The following is a 15,166-nucleotide window of genomic DNA, read 5'->3' as shown; positions in this document are numbered from 1 at the left end:
GTATAGACTTCATCTTAACTAGGAAATAAGAATTATGCAAAATCAAATATCTCCTTCACAAATGGCATTTTGTCTTCATGCTCCGATTTGAAAATCAGAATCAATAAGTATAGAAGGTGAGGTAGCCAATAACTAGGTAATAAAATTTTGTTGATCAAATTTCTATCATCAACATCGTTCATCTTAGGGCCATAATGAAAAAATAAATAAAATAAAATCTGCTCTCACCTTCTGAAGCTAGATATCCGAAGTCACATTAGCAAATACTTCCTAAATAAAATAAACTACTCCAATATACTTAGTAGATGGAGTTATTCGCACAGGTGCAAGCGCCATACAATCCTCTAGATGCCCAGAGGGTTGTCACAGTAACTTTTGCCTTAGTAGATGAGATGTACTTTCAATATTCCAATATAAATAGCAGACAATACATAAAGGGATACATTTGAAGCAAAATTCACAAACGCAAAATTCATATAAACTGATCCTCTATCTAAAGTCTTTACCAAAACCAAAATAAAAAAATAAAAAATCTCATATTCTTCGTTTTTAAGTGTAAAAGATTATGGACCAAAGTCTATTAGAAGCCTTACATGTGCGAATGGAGGGATCTGGCAAGAAAATCCTTGTCCTAGCCCATGGCTTCGGCACCGATCAATCAGCATGGAAGCACATTCTGCCGTTTTTCGTGCGCGATTATCGTGTTGTCCTTTATGACCTTGTTTGTGCAGGCAGTGTTAACCCGGATACCTTCAATTTCGGTCGTTACACTTCTCTTGATGCCTATGTTGACGACCTTTTGCATATCCTCGATGCCCTTGGTGTCGATCGTTGTGCTTATGTTGGTCACTCCATCTCTGCCATGATCGGGATTTTGGCCTCTATTCGCCGCCCTGAGCTCTTCACGAAGCTCATCCTCATAGGGGCTTCTCCTAGGTAATTTATCAAACAGTTTTCCTGCATCCTGAAAATACTTGTAGTCATTCAACTTCGTTGCTTATATGCATGTGTTCGTTATTGGATAAACGAAAATAACAAATTTTTCTTCGTTTTAGGCCAGCCCAGAAATGGGAATCTTTTGTCTTGTGTTGTTTGAAGAGCTAATAAAGTAGAAAGCATCTTGTCTATATTTTTAATGATTATTCGATAAAGGTCATTGATTTGCTTAGAAATTACTCAAAGTCGTTTTCTGATCGAAACTCTTATTAGATTTATCCTCAACTTACATATTTGAAACGATTGAATCGAGATAACCATTTGTTCCGAAATAAATAGATCATCGTTCGTTCTTCTAGGAGCTGATTAGGATTGTTTAAGCAATTCACATAATCATCGAACTTTTGCCAATTGATTCTGAGTAGATTTTTAGAGATCTAAAACAAATTGTGCAAATGTTCTAATTCTACGAGTTGCGTAAGTTCCAATTTTAATTTACCAGCTACTTATTTCGTGGCTTTAATTAGAATTGCAGACCCTACTCTAGAAATAGAGATACCCACATTAATAGCAGTTCTGATTGAAACTACTCGTATTTTACTTTTGACAAAACAACTCTCGTGGATCGAACTAACTCGATCATTTCCTCTTTAACAACGCGGAGTAATCACTTATCAGTATTGAATATTTTCAGATTTTTGAATGATGAAGACTACCATGGTGGCTTCGAACATGGAGAAATCGAGAAAGTGTTATTAGCAATGAAGTCTAATTACGAGGCATGGGTAAACGGTTTCGCTCCTTTATCAGTGGGAGCCGACGTGCCGGTAGCAGTGAGGGAATTTAGTCTAACATTATTCAATATGAGGCCAGACATAGCACTATTCGTATCACATACTGTTTTTAGTAGCGACTTAAGGGGAGTATTAGGCCTAGTGAAGGTGCCATGTTCAATAATTCAAACTGCTAAAGATGTGTCGGTGCCGATTTCAGTTGCAACTTATCTGAAGAACCAACTCGGCGGGCACAGCACCGTGCTTATGTTGGATACTGAGGGCCATTTGCCTCACCTTAGTGCCCCTAATATGTTGGTGGAAAAGCTCCGGCTAGCTTTATCTGGGTGAAATCATGTGTCATGTCCCATGTGTGTGTACTGCCTAAACTATGTGGGCCAATCCGGACCATTGAAACGTAAGGAATAAGATAGGGCAGATGTTGAAACATTGCTAATATAATGTGGACATGAGTTTAATGGGAGTGTTACTTAATCGTTTAGAAGAGGGTAAGAATTTGCTCGACTTTTTCCCTTTTTTTTCTTTTGACATATTCTCTCTTGCTTTTACTCTCTTTGGGTTTTCCTTAATCTTCAAAGCATGTAACACTTCATTTGGTTTAGAAGAGAATCCAATTTAACCAAGTGTGTGAAAACAAAGTAGATTATCGAGAGAGCTTTTATTTCATTGTTAAGTTAAATTGAATTTGTGAATGCCAAAAACAAGATATAAAGACCTTTTTGACAAGGTGAGCTATTATTTCAAGATTAGAATCAGAAAGAATGTCGAAAACAATCAAGCTACTTTAATAGAGTAGAATAATTTACACTAGGCAAAAAGGCAAGAGAGGAGCGCAAGATAATGAGAGAGGCCACAAAGGGATGGAATGAAATGTAAGGATCGCAAAGAAACTTTTTGAAAAATTTTGAAAATTGAGATCTTCTTAAATAACTTACAATAGATAACCTCCCCTACCCCCACCCCCCAACCCAAAAAAAATGAAAAAATACAGATAATCATCAAATTTCAAACTTTCTGCTTCCCAACAATGAGTAACTATACATTGATTACTGTCACCGTGTTAAATTATATGGGATTACCTTAACATGTTATGAGATGGTGGCTTGTTTGGGAACTCCAACCTTGAAATCCAATTGACCACTTGAGCTCCAGACACATTAATTGGTTATTTGAGCTTCTGAGCTCGAATATTACATTAGTTTGAGATTAACTCTCAAAAATATCAATCTTATTCTAAAGAATAACTTAAACTCTTAACAATGAGTTCATTGAATGTGCTCATACTAACATGTAACTTCATTTAAAGACTTGTCAGTCGATAGATCTGAGGTTGCAATCAGGAGATGCTGAATAAGTGCTAGAGAAACCTCAGACCCATGGTGAGGGCTTTGTAAATACAATGGACAGATCTTTTCTTCGTGTTTGCCAATTTAACAATTTAACATAGGTACGTCAAATTTTACGCTTAGAATATCGTTGCCATTACCAAATGAGAACGGTAGTTGTAGGGTCACAGAAGAATTCAATTCTACTAAGGCTTCATAGACCCGAAAATATATGCTCTATTATTCCTTCCTTTTCTTGCCACATCTTTCCATTTAGTCATGATTTCTCATCCTAGATCCTTCCCTTTACTCATGATTTCTTATCCTTGAGGTTGTTTTTTGTGATACAAACGAGTAAATCCATTCAGTCCGTGGTGTTTAGTATCAGTATGTGGTAGTAGAACCATTAGTATCAGTATGTGGTAGTAGAACCACTATTATATAAAAATGCATTATAATTTTATTGAACAATGTGATAGTAACTTTACTATTATATAAATTGATACTAAATACCAGTGAATCTGAATATATCGTTATTCTATATAAAACTACATCATAATTTTGTAGTTATTTTCGCCAAGATTCATCAATATTAACAGTGTAATGGCTCTCAAAAGGGTTAGGATATTTAGGTCCAACGTGATCTACTTTACAATTCTACATAAGATAAATTCTATGGAATCATTAACCTCTTTTTTTTTCACCTACATAGTTGATCATCTTTCACTTTCGATTCGTTTTAAATATCTGGGTAAAAATTAGAAAAAAAAAATCTTGGTAAGGACCATGAAAGAATCTAGTCTTCAAACAATGTGAACAGTGCTAGCTAATTATAGAAGTAGGTATCCCATCAATCAATAAATAGGAGTGAGGGTCATGATCTAGAAAGTAGAGTTTAAGTTATGGTGTCTGGATCCTGTTTGCCCAACAATGGTCCAATCTTGAATTCCATTAATTGAATGACCTAGGGTTCGTACGAGTTTCAACCTTATGTATTAAAGTTTCTGTGTCTTCACATGTCATTCTTCTTATCTTATCCTTCATTTTATACAAATTTTTTCCTCATGTATGCGTGCTTACGTGTCTACGAGAGATATCGATCGTGAATCATTATTCTTATTTTATCCTTACAGTTGTAGTCCATTTAGTTTCTTTATTATGGAGACGTTTTCTCATTCAAAAATTCAATTATTTTCGTACGTCTCATTGAAGTATTTTAGCATTATGTAGTATGAATATTTGAACTACACTTAATTGAACGTGTAATGGAATTTAGAGGGCTCAATTGATAAAATCATCAAGATTATAAAATAGAAATTGCACGAGAATGAAATGTGGGCAATTAAGTATTTTTAGGAATTATTTAAATCAAGCCCTCATGGACTACAACTCACGGATCACCCGCCAAATTACGAGGGCTTCGTATAACACATCTTCATAGAATGATCAACGTACAACATTACTAGTTCTGCCTAAATACACGAGTCGAATGTCGTAAAGTTATAAGCAAAACAATGAATATAAAAAGTATGCACTGTTGAATGAGATGGTACTAATATGTATACTACTCATTTCTTAGGAAATAGTATTATTATTTACTCGACTCGAGGATTATATGGTGATTGAAAAAAATAGTAATAAAAAATAATAAAAAAGGGAAATTGAGTATTGCTTATTCGCCTTTTTAAGTCTTACCTACTTTTTTATTCTCATAATTGCACAAGTCATTTAAAGAAGACACAGGTACATTATCCTTTTATATCCAAAGCATGCGGCTAGATGCCACATTCCCGCACCATTATTGGTTAGATATTTCAATTGAACGTGACATTTTGTGGCACTTTCAAACTTCACTTTAGATTTGACTGACATGGATAAGGTAGACATTGGCCCACCATCTCACAATATGTAGAAAACCAAGACTAGGTGAAATGTCTCATGAAGAACCCTAGACAACCTCAAATTTTTTTGAGTTTACAAGATTCTTATGACAAGAAGATTAGTGGATGTAAAATTTCAAAGAGCATTATTATGTGTACAGAAGCAATACACTGCAGAATAGACACAGCACTGAGGGGGATGATTCTTTGGCATTTTTTATCACAACATGAAATCCGCACTATGTGAAATTTCTAATGCATTTCTGTGAAACGGTTTTGCATACAAATAGAATTGCTAAATTTTAAAGGATTACACTGAGTGTACAAGGGTTCAAACAAAACCCCTACAGGTACTCACAATAGACGGGTCCCACGCAGGACCCACCTATATAAAATAATGACCCCACCCTACCCCTGTTGTGAGTATCTGTAGAGGTTCTGTTTCACAGAATCCCTGTAACTCAAGCTTCTTTCAATTTCAAAAGCCATACGAAAGGGAGTGGCCTACAATATATTATTATGAAATATTGCTATAGACATTGATAGCACAATCGGCATCTTTTATCAAAATAATATTAGCTGTATTTTGAAGATAGCACTGAATAAAAATAATTCACATTGAATATTGTATTGAAATACATATAATTAACATTCATAAATTTAAGTGTTCACGTTACTTTCAAGAATTTAAAACATCGTCAAAGTTTGCAAAATATACGAGGGTTTGGTCAGCCATTGGAAAGAGGAAGGATGTTTTGGTACATTTATTGAATTCTCGTACCTCTTTGCCATAGTGTGGGCTTATATTTATAATATTTTGATAGAATGGTGCTAAATCCTAAGCTTAAATTTAAAATCTTTCAGTATGTACAATGCTAAATTAAATAAATCATAAAAAATCAGCTAACAAGAAGATGGGTCCATGGAATAAACTCATAAATGAGAGACAAGATTCCCGATCGCCAAGGTCATAAATGTTTGAGGGCTAGCTTTAGAACCCTGCTAAATAAATAGAGTGCATTGATTAAAGGTTGAATGTATATTCTCAAGTTAGACACTAAAGAACGAAAATATATATGGTTGAGTAGAATTTGCTAGGAATAAAAATAGGGAAATTTGCAGCCGTGGTCCCAAACCTTTACATTTGTTGTAAACTTTACTTCAACATTCACTTTGTACCACCACAGCTCTCAAACCTTTGATAAATTCATAGCTAGAGTTCGAGTGGACAGAATTCATGCACTTTTTCGTTAGTTGACCAAGAACAAGTATTTTGACCAAATTTTAACTATTTTTGTGGGTTAGAATGATAATTTTAACATTTTTCTATTATAAACATTTGAAATATTAAATCAAAAAAAGGAAAAAAGAAAATTGCTACAACCTGGGACCTCTCATCTTCTTCTTCCTCACTATATTCCCACCCCACCTTACACCACCCACTCCCACGAAGTACCACCAAACCCACTACAAGTTGCTACAAAATCTACTGGTCTCAATACCTTAATGGGCCATGCTGGATTACCAGGTAGGGATTCCGAATACACACAAACATGGCGGTGGAATTTTTGGGTAATTTTTTAATAAGGTGGATCTCGCATCATATGAGGAATCTCTGAAAACCATGTAGAATTGACCTGTACACCCATCAAAATTCTACCTTAATATTCACAAGATTCAAAACCCATTTTACAATTAACTTCAAAATAAACATGTGGCATTTAATTTCCCACGGCCATTGAAACTTGGAGCTTTAGTTTTGAATATGGTTGTTGCTTGTCGAGCTAGTCCAAATCCGACATTTTGTGGGGTCCTATGGACACTGCAAACTGAATTGGTTACTGAATGGTTTTCTCTACGAATGTGAAAGTGTGAAACTCCATTGTCGGGTAATGGCCATTGCTAATTCAAGCATAGCAAATCACCGGCCTAAAATATTCTTTTCCTATCTTTATACAGGGGCAAACAAGACAAATAAACCCTTCCAATTTGCCTCGGTGAGGAATAAGCTAAAATTGAATACTAAAATTGCAGTTTCGGCAAATAGTGGGATAGGTGGAGGAGACGATAGATTTGAGGATGTTACGACATCAACGATGGTTTGTTGGAGGCGACCACAGCGATGGCATGGGTTCGGTCTAGTATTTGGTGGGATGGGGATGGGTGGGGTAACGTTCGTGTAGTAAGGAAGAAGAGGACATCTTTTTCCATTTTTTTATTTTTTATTTTCAATTTAATATTTTAAATGTTTATGAGGTTGAGATAAAATCTGCGATAAACGTAAAGGCTTGAGACTGCAATTGCAATTTTTCCATAAAAACATGTTATTTCCCTTGATGTAACAAGTTCGAGTAAGTCTACTTGTTTAATTATTAATCAAGTCATTTAAAATGATGGGTGATGCTGATATTCTTTTTCAATTCTAGGTTAGATTCTCCTAGTAGAGAATAATGAAGGGAAAGGAACCTAAACAAAGATAAATGGTCAGAGTCTAAATCATAGTTTGTTAAGATCTCTAAGGATAACTAGATTGGGGTATGCATGCGTGATTTAACGTACTAATTAACCTACAAATTCACTCTCGTGGGCACCTTGGCTACAGTTCATTTCATTAGTGAGGTCTCTTTCATTAATATATAGAAAGTCTAATTTTTTTATCGATATTATTAACAAAGTGTTGAATAGAATTAAACACCATAATGAACAAGATTTTGAAATCTTTTTCTTTCTTAATATCATGTAATGCACTTGATTTTAACTAAATTATTGTAATTAAGTCTCTTTTTTCTATTTATCATCCTTATCTAGAATGATTTTTATAACAATAATCATGTCTAGAACTATACGTGACATGGCGTTACCATGCTTATATTTAATTCTTATTTGTTTTATTAGGGCATGAAATTAGCCAATATTGATTTGAGTTTGATATAGTTAGGAATGTTAGTGATTGGTTTTAGATCCTAACTATTTATTGTCGAGCAATCATAACTTGTTTTAGATGTTCGATAAATTTTAATTAAAATATTGTAATTAAGTCTCTTTTTTCTATTTATCATCCTTATTTAGAATGATTCTTATAACAATAATCATGTCTAGAACTATTCCTGACATGGCGTGACATAGCCCATGAGGGTCGAGTCACCATGCTTATATTTAATTCTTATTTTTTTTATTAGGTCATGATATTAGCCAATATTGATTTGAGTTTGATATAGTTAGGAATGATTGTGATTGGTTTTAGATCCTAACTTTTTATTGTCAAGCAATCATAGCTTGTTTTAGGTTTTTGATAAATTTTAATTAAAATATTGTAATTAAGTCTCTTTTTTCTATTTATCATCCTTATTTAGAATGATTTTTATAATAATAATCATGTCTAGGACTATATCTGACATGGCGTGACATAGCCCATGAAGGCCGAGTCACCATGCTTATATTTAATTCTTATTTTTTTTATTAGGTCATGAGATTAGCCAATATTGATTTGAGTTTGATATAGTTAGGAACGATTATGATTGGTTTTAGATCCTAACTTTTTATTCTCAAGCAATCATAGCTTGTTTTAGGTTTTCGATAAATTTTAATAAATTGATTATTGAAGAAACTATACCAATTGACAACAGATATTGAGAAGGACCAAAATTGTAGCTTCTCATATTCAGTTTCAATTTCTCCAATTATCTATAATTAAAATATTATTTTTTACTTAATTAATTGACTTAGTTAATTTTCTGTCCAAAATTTATTGATATTCCGAAATAATTGATTATTTCATTAATTAAAGTTATTTGAATATTTTCTACTACATGTACTATGCTTTTCTTTTATAATTTTCTTAAATTTTGAAATTTAATAGATATTATTATTGTAGTTTTACATAATTCTATTGCTTCCATTGCCTTAGAAAATATTTGATAATATTATATATTGTTATAAAAATAAACAATAAATTTTACATTGCTATGAATAATTGTTATACAAAAACTATGTTTTATCAATATAATAAATGTGCAATTTAGTAGAGTATGCAGACGTAGGAATAAACAACCATGTTTATCAAAAACTAAAATATTTATTTTAACATATACAATACTTTTAAAGAAAAAGTTTATCCATCACTTAAAAATATTCTTACAAAAATTGATTCTTTCTAATTGATTCTCTTAAAATCGCGACAATAATAACTCAAGCCTACATGTTAAAAATTGCTATTGTTCAACCTCATAAATGCTACCCTAATAATAAGAGTAATATTATTTTATAGTCGCTCACTGTGATAGTCACCTCACGTGGCATTCTTTATGGCAGTTTGTGATAGTTTTTTCTTGCCTCATATATCAATAAACCAACCTTCATATATATGTCACGTAGGGCAACTGCGACAATGAGTGACTGTAAATAGTATTATTCAAATAATAATAATAATTTTGTGTGTTCTTCTTTCTTCCTTTCTTTTTCTCTCTCTCCCTTTTTTTTTTTTTGTGAATTAATGACCAAAGAAAATAATTGTCATGTAAAGGACTTTTTTTTTCAAAAATTTTAATGTGGTTATAATAAATCTCAATAATGCATGTATAAATACGTATAGACTTCATCTTAACTAGGAAATAAGAATTATGCAAAATCAAATATCTCCTTCACAAATGGCATTTTGTCTTCATGCTCCGATTTGAAAATCAGAATCAATAAGTATAGAAGGTGAGGTAGCCAATAACTAGGTAATAAAATTTTGTTGATCAAATTTCTATCATCAACATCGTTCATCTTAGGGCCATAATGAAAAAATAAATAAAATAAAATCTGCTCTCACCTTCTGAAGCTAGATATCCGAAGTCACATTAGCAAATACTTCCTAAATAAAATAAACTACTCCAATATACTTAGTAGATGGAGTTATTCGCACAGGTGCGAGCGCCACACAATCCTCTGGACGTCCAGAGGGTTGTCATAGTAACTTTTGCCTTAGTAGATGAGATGTACTTTCAATATTCCTATATAAATAGCAGACAATACATAAAGGGATACATTTGAAGCAAAATTCACAAACGCAAAATTCATATAAACTGATCCTCTATCTAAAGTCTTTACCAAAACCAAAATAAAAAAATAAAAAATCTCATATTCTTCGTTTCTAAGTGTAAAAGATTATGGACCAAAGTCTATTAGAAGCCTTACATGTGCGAATGGAGGGATCTGGCAAGAAAATCCTTGTCCTAGCCCATGGCTTCGGCACCGATCAATCAGCATGGAAGCACATTCTGCCGTTTTTCGTGCGCGATTATCGTGTTGTCCTTTATGACCTTGTTTGTGCAGGCAGTGTTAACCCGGATACCTTCAATTTCGGTCGTTACACTTCTCTTGATGCCTATGTTGACGACCTTTTGCATATCCTCGATGCCCTTGGTGTCGATCGTTGTGCTTATGTTGGTCACTCCATCTCTGCCATGATCGGGATTTTGGCCTCTATTCGCCGCCCTGAGCTCTTCACGAAGCTCATCCTCATAGGGGCTTCTCCTAGGTAATTTATCAAACAGTTTTCCTGCATCTTGAAAATACTTGTAATCATTCAACTTCGTTGCTTATATGCATGTGTTCGTTATTGGATAAACGAAAATAACAAATTTTTCTTCGTTTTAGGCCAGCCCAGAAATGGGAATCTTTTGTCTTGTGTTGTTTGAAGAGCTAATAAAGTAGAAAGCATCTTGTCTATATTTTTAATGATTATTCGATAAAGGTCATTGATTTGCTTAGAAATTACTCAAAGTCGTTTTCTGATCGAAACTCTTATTAGATTTATCCTCAACTTACATATTTGAAACGATTGAATCGAGATAACCATTTGTTCCGAAATAAATAGATCATCGTTCGTTCTTCTAGGAGCTGATTAGGATTGTTTAAGCAATTCACATAATCATCGAACTTTTGCCAATTGATTCTGAGTAGATTTTTAGAGATCTAAAACAAATTGTGCAAATGTTCTAATTCTACGAGTTGCGTAAGTTCCAATTTTAATTTACCAGCTACTTATTTCGTGGCTTTAATTAGAATTGCAGACCCTACTCTAGAAATAGAGATACCCACATTAATAGCAGTTCTGATTGAAACTACTCGTATTTTACTTTTGACAAAACAACTCTCGTGGATCGAACTAACTCGATCATTTCCTCTTTAACAACGCGGAGTAATCACTTATCAGTATTGAATATTTTCAGATTTTTGAATGATGAAGACTACCATGGTGGCTTCGAACATGGAGAAATCGAGAAAGTGTTATTAGCAATGAAGTCTAATTACGAGGCATGGGTAAACGGTTTCGCTCCTTTATCAGTGGGAGCCGACGTGCCGGTAGCAGTGAGGGAATTTAGTCTAACATTATTCAATATGAGGCCAGACATAGCACTATTCGTATCACATACTGTTTTTAGTAGCGACTTAAGGGGAGTATTAGGCCTAGTGAAGGTGCCATGTTCAATAATTCAAACTGCTAAAGATGTGTCGGTGCCGATTTCAGTTGCAACTTATCTGAAGAACCAACTCGGCGGGCACAGCACCGTGCTTATGTTGGATACTGAGGGCCATTTGCCTCACCTTAGTGCCCCTAATATGTTGGTGGAAAAGCTCCGGCTAGCTTTATCTGGGTGAAATCATGTGTCATGTCCCATGTGTGTGTACTGCCTAAACTATGTGGGCCAATCCGGACCATTGAAACGTAAGGAATAAGATAGGGCAGATGTTGAAACATTGCTAATATAATGTGGACATGAGTTTAATGGGAGTGTTACTTAATCGTTTAGAAGAGGGTAAGAATTTGCTCGACTTTTTCCCTTTTTTTTCTTTTGACATATTCTCTCTTGCTTTTACTCTCTTTGGGTTTTCCTTAATCTTCAAAGCATGTAACACTTCATTTGGTTTAGAAGAGAATCCAATTTAACCAAGTGTGTGAAAACAAAGTAGATTATCGAGAGAGCTTTTATTTCATTGTTAAGTTAAATTGAATTTGTGAATGCCAAAAACAAGATATAAAGACCTTTTTGACAAGGTGAGCTATTATTTCAAGATTAGAATCAGAAAGAATGTCGAAAACAATCAAGCTACTTTAATAGAGTAGAATAATTTACACTAGGCAAAAAGGCAAGAGAGGAGCGCAAGATAATGAGAGAGGCCACAAAGGGATGGAATGAAATGTAAGGATCGCAAAGAAACTTTTTGAAAAATTTTGAAAATTGAGATCTTCTTAAATAACTTACAATAGATAACCTCCCCTACCCCCACCCCCCAACCCAAAAAAAATGAAAAAATACAGATAATCATCAAATTTCAAACTTTCTAAATTTATAGATGCTCTTTAAATTATATAATATGATTTTTACAAGTAGAAAGTCTCTTGGAGTAGAAATTAATTAAGCCCGTGTTTGGTGTACATTAAAGTTTGATAAAAATTTCAAGTTAAAGTAAAGAATTGATTTTAATCACATTCAATGGGCCTCTAAATTTTTCAATCATATATTTCATCATAATATTCTCGATCAAATTTTAACATATACCAAACAAAATACATTAAATTGACAATATCTAAAAAATACTATTACACTTTAAGCCCCTTCTCTGGTCCTCGTTTTCTAAAATTAATTTTCCCCAAACTAATTTTCAACTACACATTCTTCCAACAAAATTACCTGAATTCATAATTTTTACCTATTTACCAAACATGGGGTAGAAAGGAATGTATCTTGATCATAATGGAAATTATACGACACATTTTTTTTAATAAATACTTAAACATTATTTTGTGATTTTTTTTCTCATAAAATTATAGTAAAAACAAAACATAAAAACTATCTAAATCATATAGGCGTATATTTAAGGTAGCTAAATTTACTGCAATTAACAAGCGCTTAACGTAGTTGATTAATATCAAAAATCCTAATCTGGAGTCTATTCATCTTCCTCCCAAATCGACTCCATCGAGAATCACTTTCCAAGAATCCCAAAACCATATACCACTCACACAGATCTCACACATCTCACAATCCTTAGCATTATCGCACAAATCAACCAATTGATTTGAGTTTGCGTTGACTAGGGATATATCCCAAGTATAAAACTCTAATCCTATGCGTAGGTATTACAATCTGCTCTCAGAAATTGCTTCTTCTCCCTCACTAGTACAAATTGCTTTACAAGTTCTTCAAGTCTAACACCAATTATGGCAACATCCTTATTAGATTTATCCTCAACTTACATATTTGAAACGATTGAATCGAGATAACCATTTGTTCCGAAATAAATAGATCATCGTTTGTTCTTCTAGGAGCTGATTAGGATTGTTTAAGCAATTCACATAATCATCGAACTTTTGCCAATTGATTCTGAGTAGATTTTTAGAGATCTAAAACAAATTGTGCAAATGTTCTAATTCTACGAGTTGCGTAAGTTCCAATTTTAATTTACCAGCTACTTATTTCGTGGCTTTAATTAGAATTGCAGACCCTACTCTAGAAATAGAGATACCCACATTAATAGCAGTTCTGATTGAAACTACTCGTATTTTACTTTTGACAAAACAACTCTCGTGGATCGAACTAACTCGATCATTTCCTCTTTAACAACGCGGAGTAATCACTTATCAGTATTGAATATTTTCAGATTTTTGAATGATGAAGACTACCATGGTGGCTTCGAACATGGAGAAATCGAGAAAGTGTTATTAGCAATGAAGTCTAATTACGAGGCATGGGTAAACGGTTTCGCTCCTTTATCAGTGGGAGCCGACGTGCCGGTAGCAGTGAGGGAATTTAGTCTAACATTATTCAATATGAGGCCAGACATAGCACTATTCGTATCACATACTGTTTTTAGTAGCGACTTAAGGGGAGTATTAGGCCTAGTGAAGGTGCCATGTTCAATAATTCAAACTGCTAAAGATGTGTCGGTGCCGATTTCAGTTGCAACTTATCTGAAGAACCAACTCGGCGGGCACAGCACCGTGCTTATGTTGGATACTGAGGGCCATTTGCCTCACCTTAGTGCCCCTAATATGTTGGTGGAAAAGCTCCGGCTAGCTTTATCTGGGTGAAATCATGTGTCATGTCCCATGTGTGTGTACTGCCTAAACTATGTGGGCCAATCCGGACCATTGAAACACAAGGAATAAGATGGGGCAGATGTTGAAACATTGCTAATATAATGTGGACATGAGTTTAATGGGAGTGTTACTTAATCGTTTAGAAGAGGGTAAGAATTTGCTCGACTTTTTCCCTTTTTTTTCTTTTGACATATTCTCTCTTGCTTTTACTCTCTTTGGGTTTTCCTTAATCTTCAAAGCATGTAACACTTCATTTGGTTTAGAAGAGAATCCAATTTAACCAAGTGTGTGAAAACAAAGTAGATTATCGAGAGAGCTTTTATTTCATTGTTAAGTTAAATTGAATTTGTGAATGCCAAAAACAAGATATAAAGACCTTTTTGACAAGGTGAGCTATTATTTCAAGATTAGAATCAGAAAGAATGTCGAAAACAATCAAGCTACTTTAATAGAGTAGAATAATTTACATTAGGAAAAAAGGCAAGAGAGAAGCGCAAGATAGTGAGAGAGGCCACAAAGGGATGGAATGAAATGTAAGGATCGCAAAGAAACTTTTTGAAAAATTTTGAAAATTGAGATCTTCTTAAATAACTTACAATAGATAACCTCCCCTACCCCCACCCCCCAACCCAAAAAAAATGAAAAAATACAGATAATCATCAAATTTCAAACTTTCTAAATTTATAGATGCTCTTTAAATTATATAATATGATTTTTACAAGTAGAAAGTCTCTTGGAGTAGAAATTAATTAAGCCCGTGTTTGGTGTACATTAAAGTTTGATAAAAATTTCAAGTTAAAGTAAAGAATTGATTTTAATCACATTCAATGGGCCTCTAAATTTTTCAATCATATATTTCATCATAATATTCTCGATCAAATTTTAACATATACCAAACAAAATACATTAAATTGACAATATCTAAAAAATACTATTACACTTTAAGCCCCTTCTCTGGTCCTCGTTTTCTAAAATTAATTTTCCCCAAACTAATTTTCAACTACACATTCTTCCAACAAAATTACCTGAATTCATAATTTTTACCTATTTACCAAACATGGGGTAGAAAGGAATGTATCTTGATCATAATGGAAATTATACGACACATTTTTTTTAATAAATACTTAAACATTATTTTGTGAT

At 33.6% G+C, this 15,166-nt stretch overlaps 3 protein-coding genes across 3 annotated transcripts; all 3 read left to right on the top strand.

Annotated features, from left to right (window-relative positions):
- Nucleotides 1-438: 438 nt before the first annotated feature.
- Nucleotides 439-2,248, top strand: LOC111401355 (probable strigolactone esterase DAD2). The gene is made up of 2 exons (XM_023029057.1): nt 439-936; nt 1,631-2,248. The coding sequence occupies exons 1-2, from the start codon at nt 566-568 to the stop codon at nt 2,058-2,060; spliced, it is 801 nt and encodes a 266-aa protein (XP_022884825.1). The 5' UTR covers nt 439-565; the 3' UTR covers nt 2,061-2,248.
- A 7,828-nt stretch (nt 2,249-10,076) lies between these two features.
- LOC111401354 (probable strigolactone esterase DAD2) lies at nt 10,077-11,768 on the top strand. The gene is made up of 2 exons (XM_023029056.1): nt 10,077-10,456; nt 11,151-11,768. Exons 1-2 carry the CDS (start codon nt 10,086-10,088, stop codon nt 11,578-11,580), a joined length of 801 nt encoding a protein of 266 aa, XP_022884824.1. The 5' UTR covers nt 10,077-10,085; the 3' UTR covers nt 11,581-11,768.
- Nucleotides 11,769-13,474: 1,706 nt separating this feature from the next.
- On the top strand, nt 13,475-14,234 carry LOC111400330 (probable strigolactone esterase DAD2; the record flags this gene model as incomplete). Its single annotated transcript, XM_023027745.1, has 1 exon — nt 13,475-14,234. A coding segment is annotated over one exon (540 nt), but the record flags the coding sequence as incomplete, so codon positions are not given.
- Nucleotides 14,235-15,166: the final 932 nt, after the last annotated feature.

Source organism: Olea europaea, chromosome 10, assembly GCF_002742605.1.
Source record: "Olea europaea var. sylvestris chromosome 10, O_europaea_v1, whole genome shotgun sequence".
Taxonomy (NCBI): Eukaryota; Viridiplantae; Streptophyta; class Magnoliopsida; order Lamiales; family Oleaceae; genus Olea; species Olea europaea.
Note: the sequence above shows the minus strand (reverse complement) of the source record. Positions and strands in the feature narration are given on the sequence as shown.

Bases quoted from the DNA above. Each gene is read 5' to 3' on its own strand.
- LOC111401355 (XM_023029057.1), top strand. From the start codon at position 566: ATGGACCAAAGTCTATTAGAAGCCTTACATGTGCGAATGGAGGGATCT. The intron at 937-1,630 runs GTAATTTATCAA...GAATATTTTCAG, and splicing joins CTCATAGGGGCTTCTCCTAG to ATTTTTGAATGATGAAGACT.
- LOC111401354 (XM_023029056.1), top strand. From the start codon at position 10,086: ATGGACCAAAGTCTATTAGAAGCCTTACATGTGCGAATGGAGGGATCT. The intron at 10,457-11,150 runs GTAATTTATCAA...GAATATTTTCAG, and splicing joins CTCATAGGGGCTTCTCCTAG to ATTTTTGAATGATGAAGACT.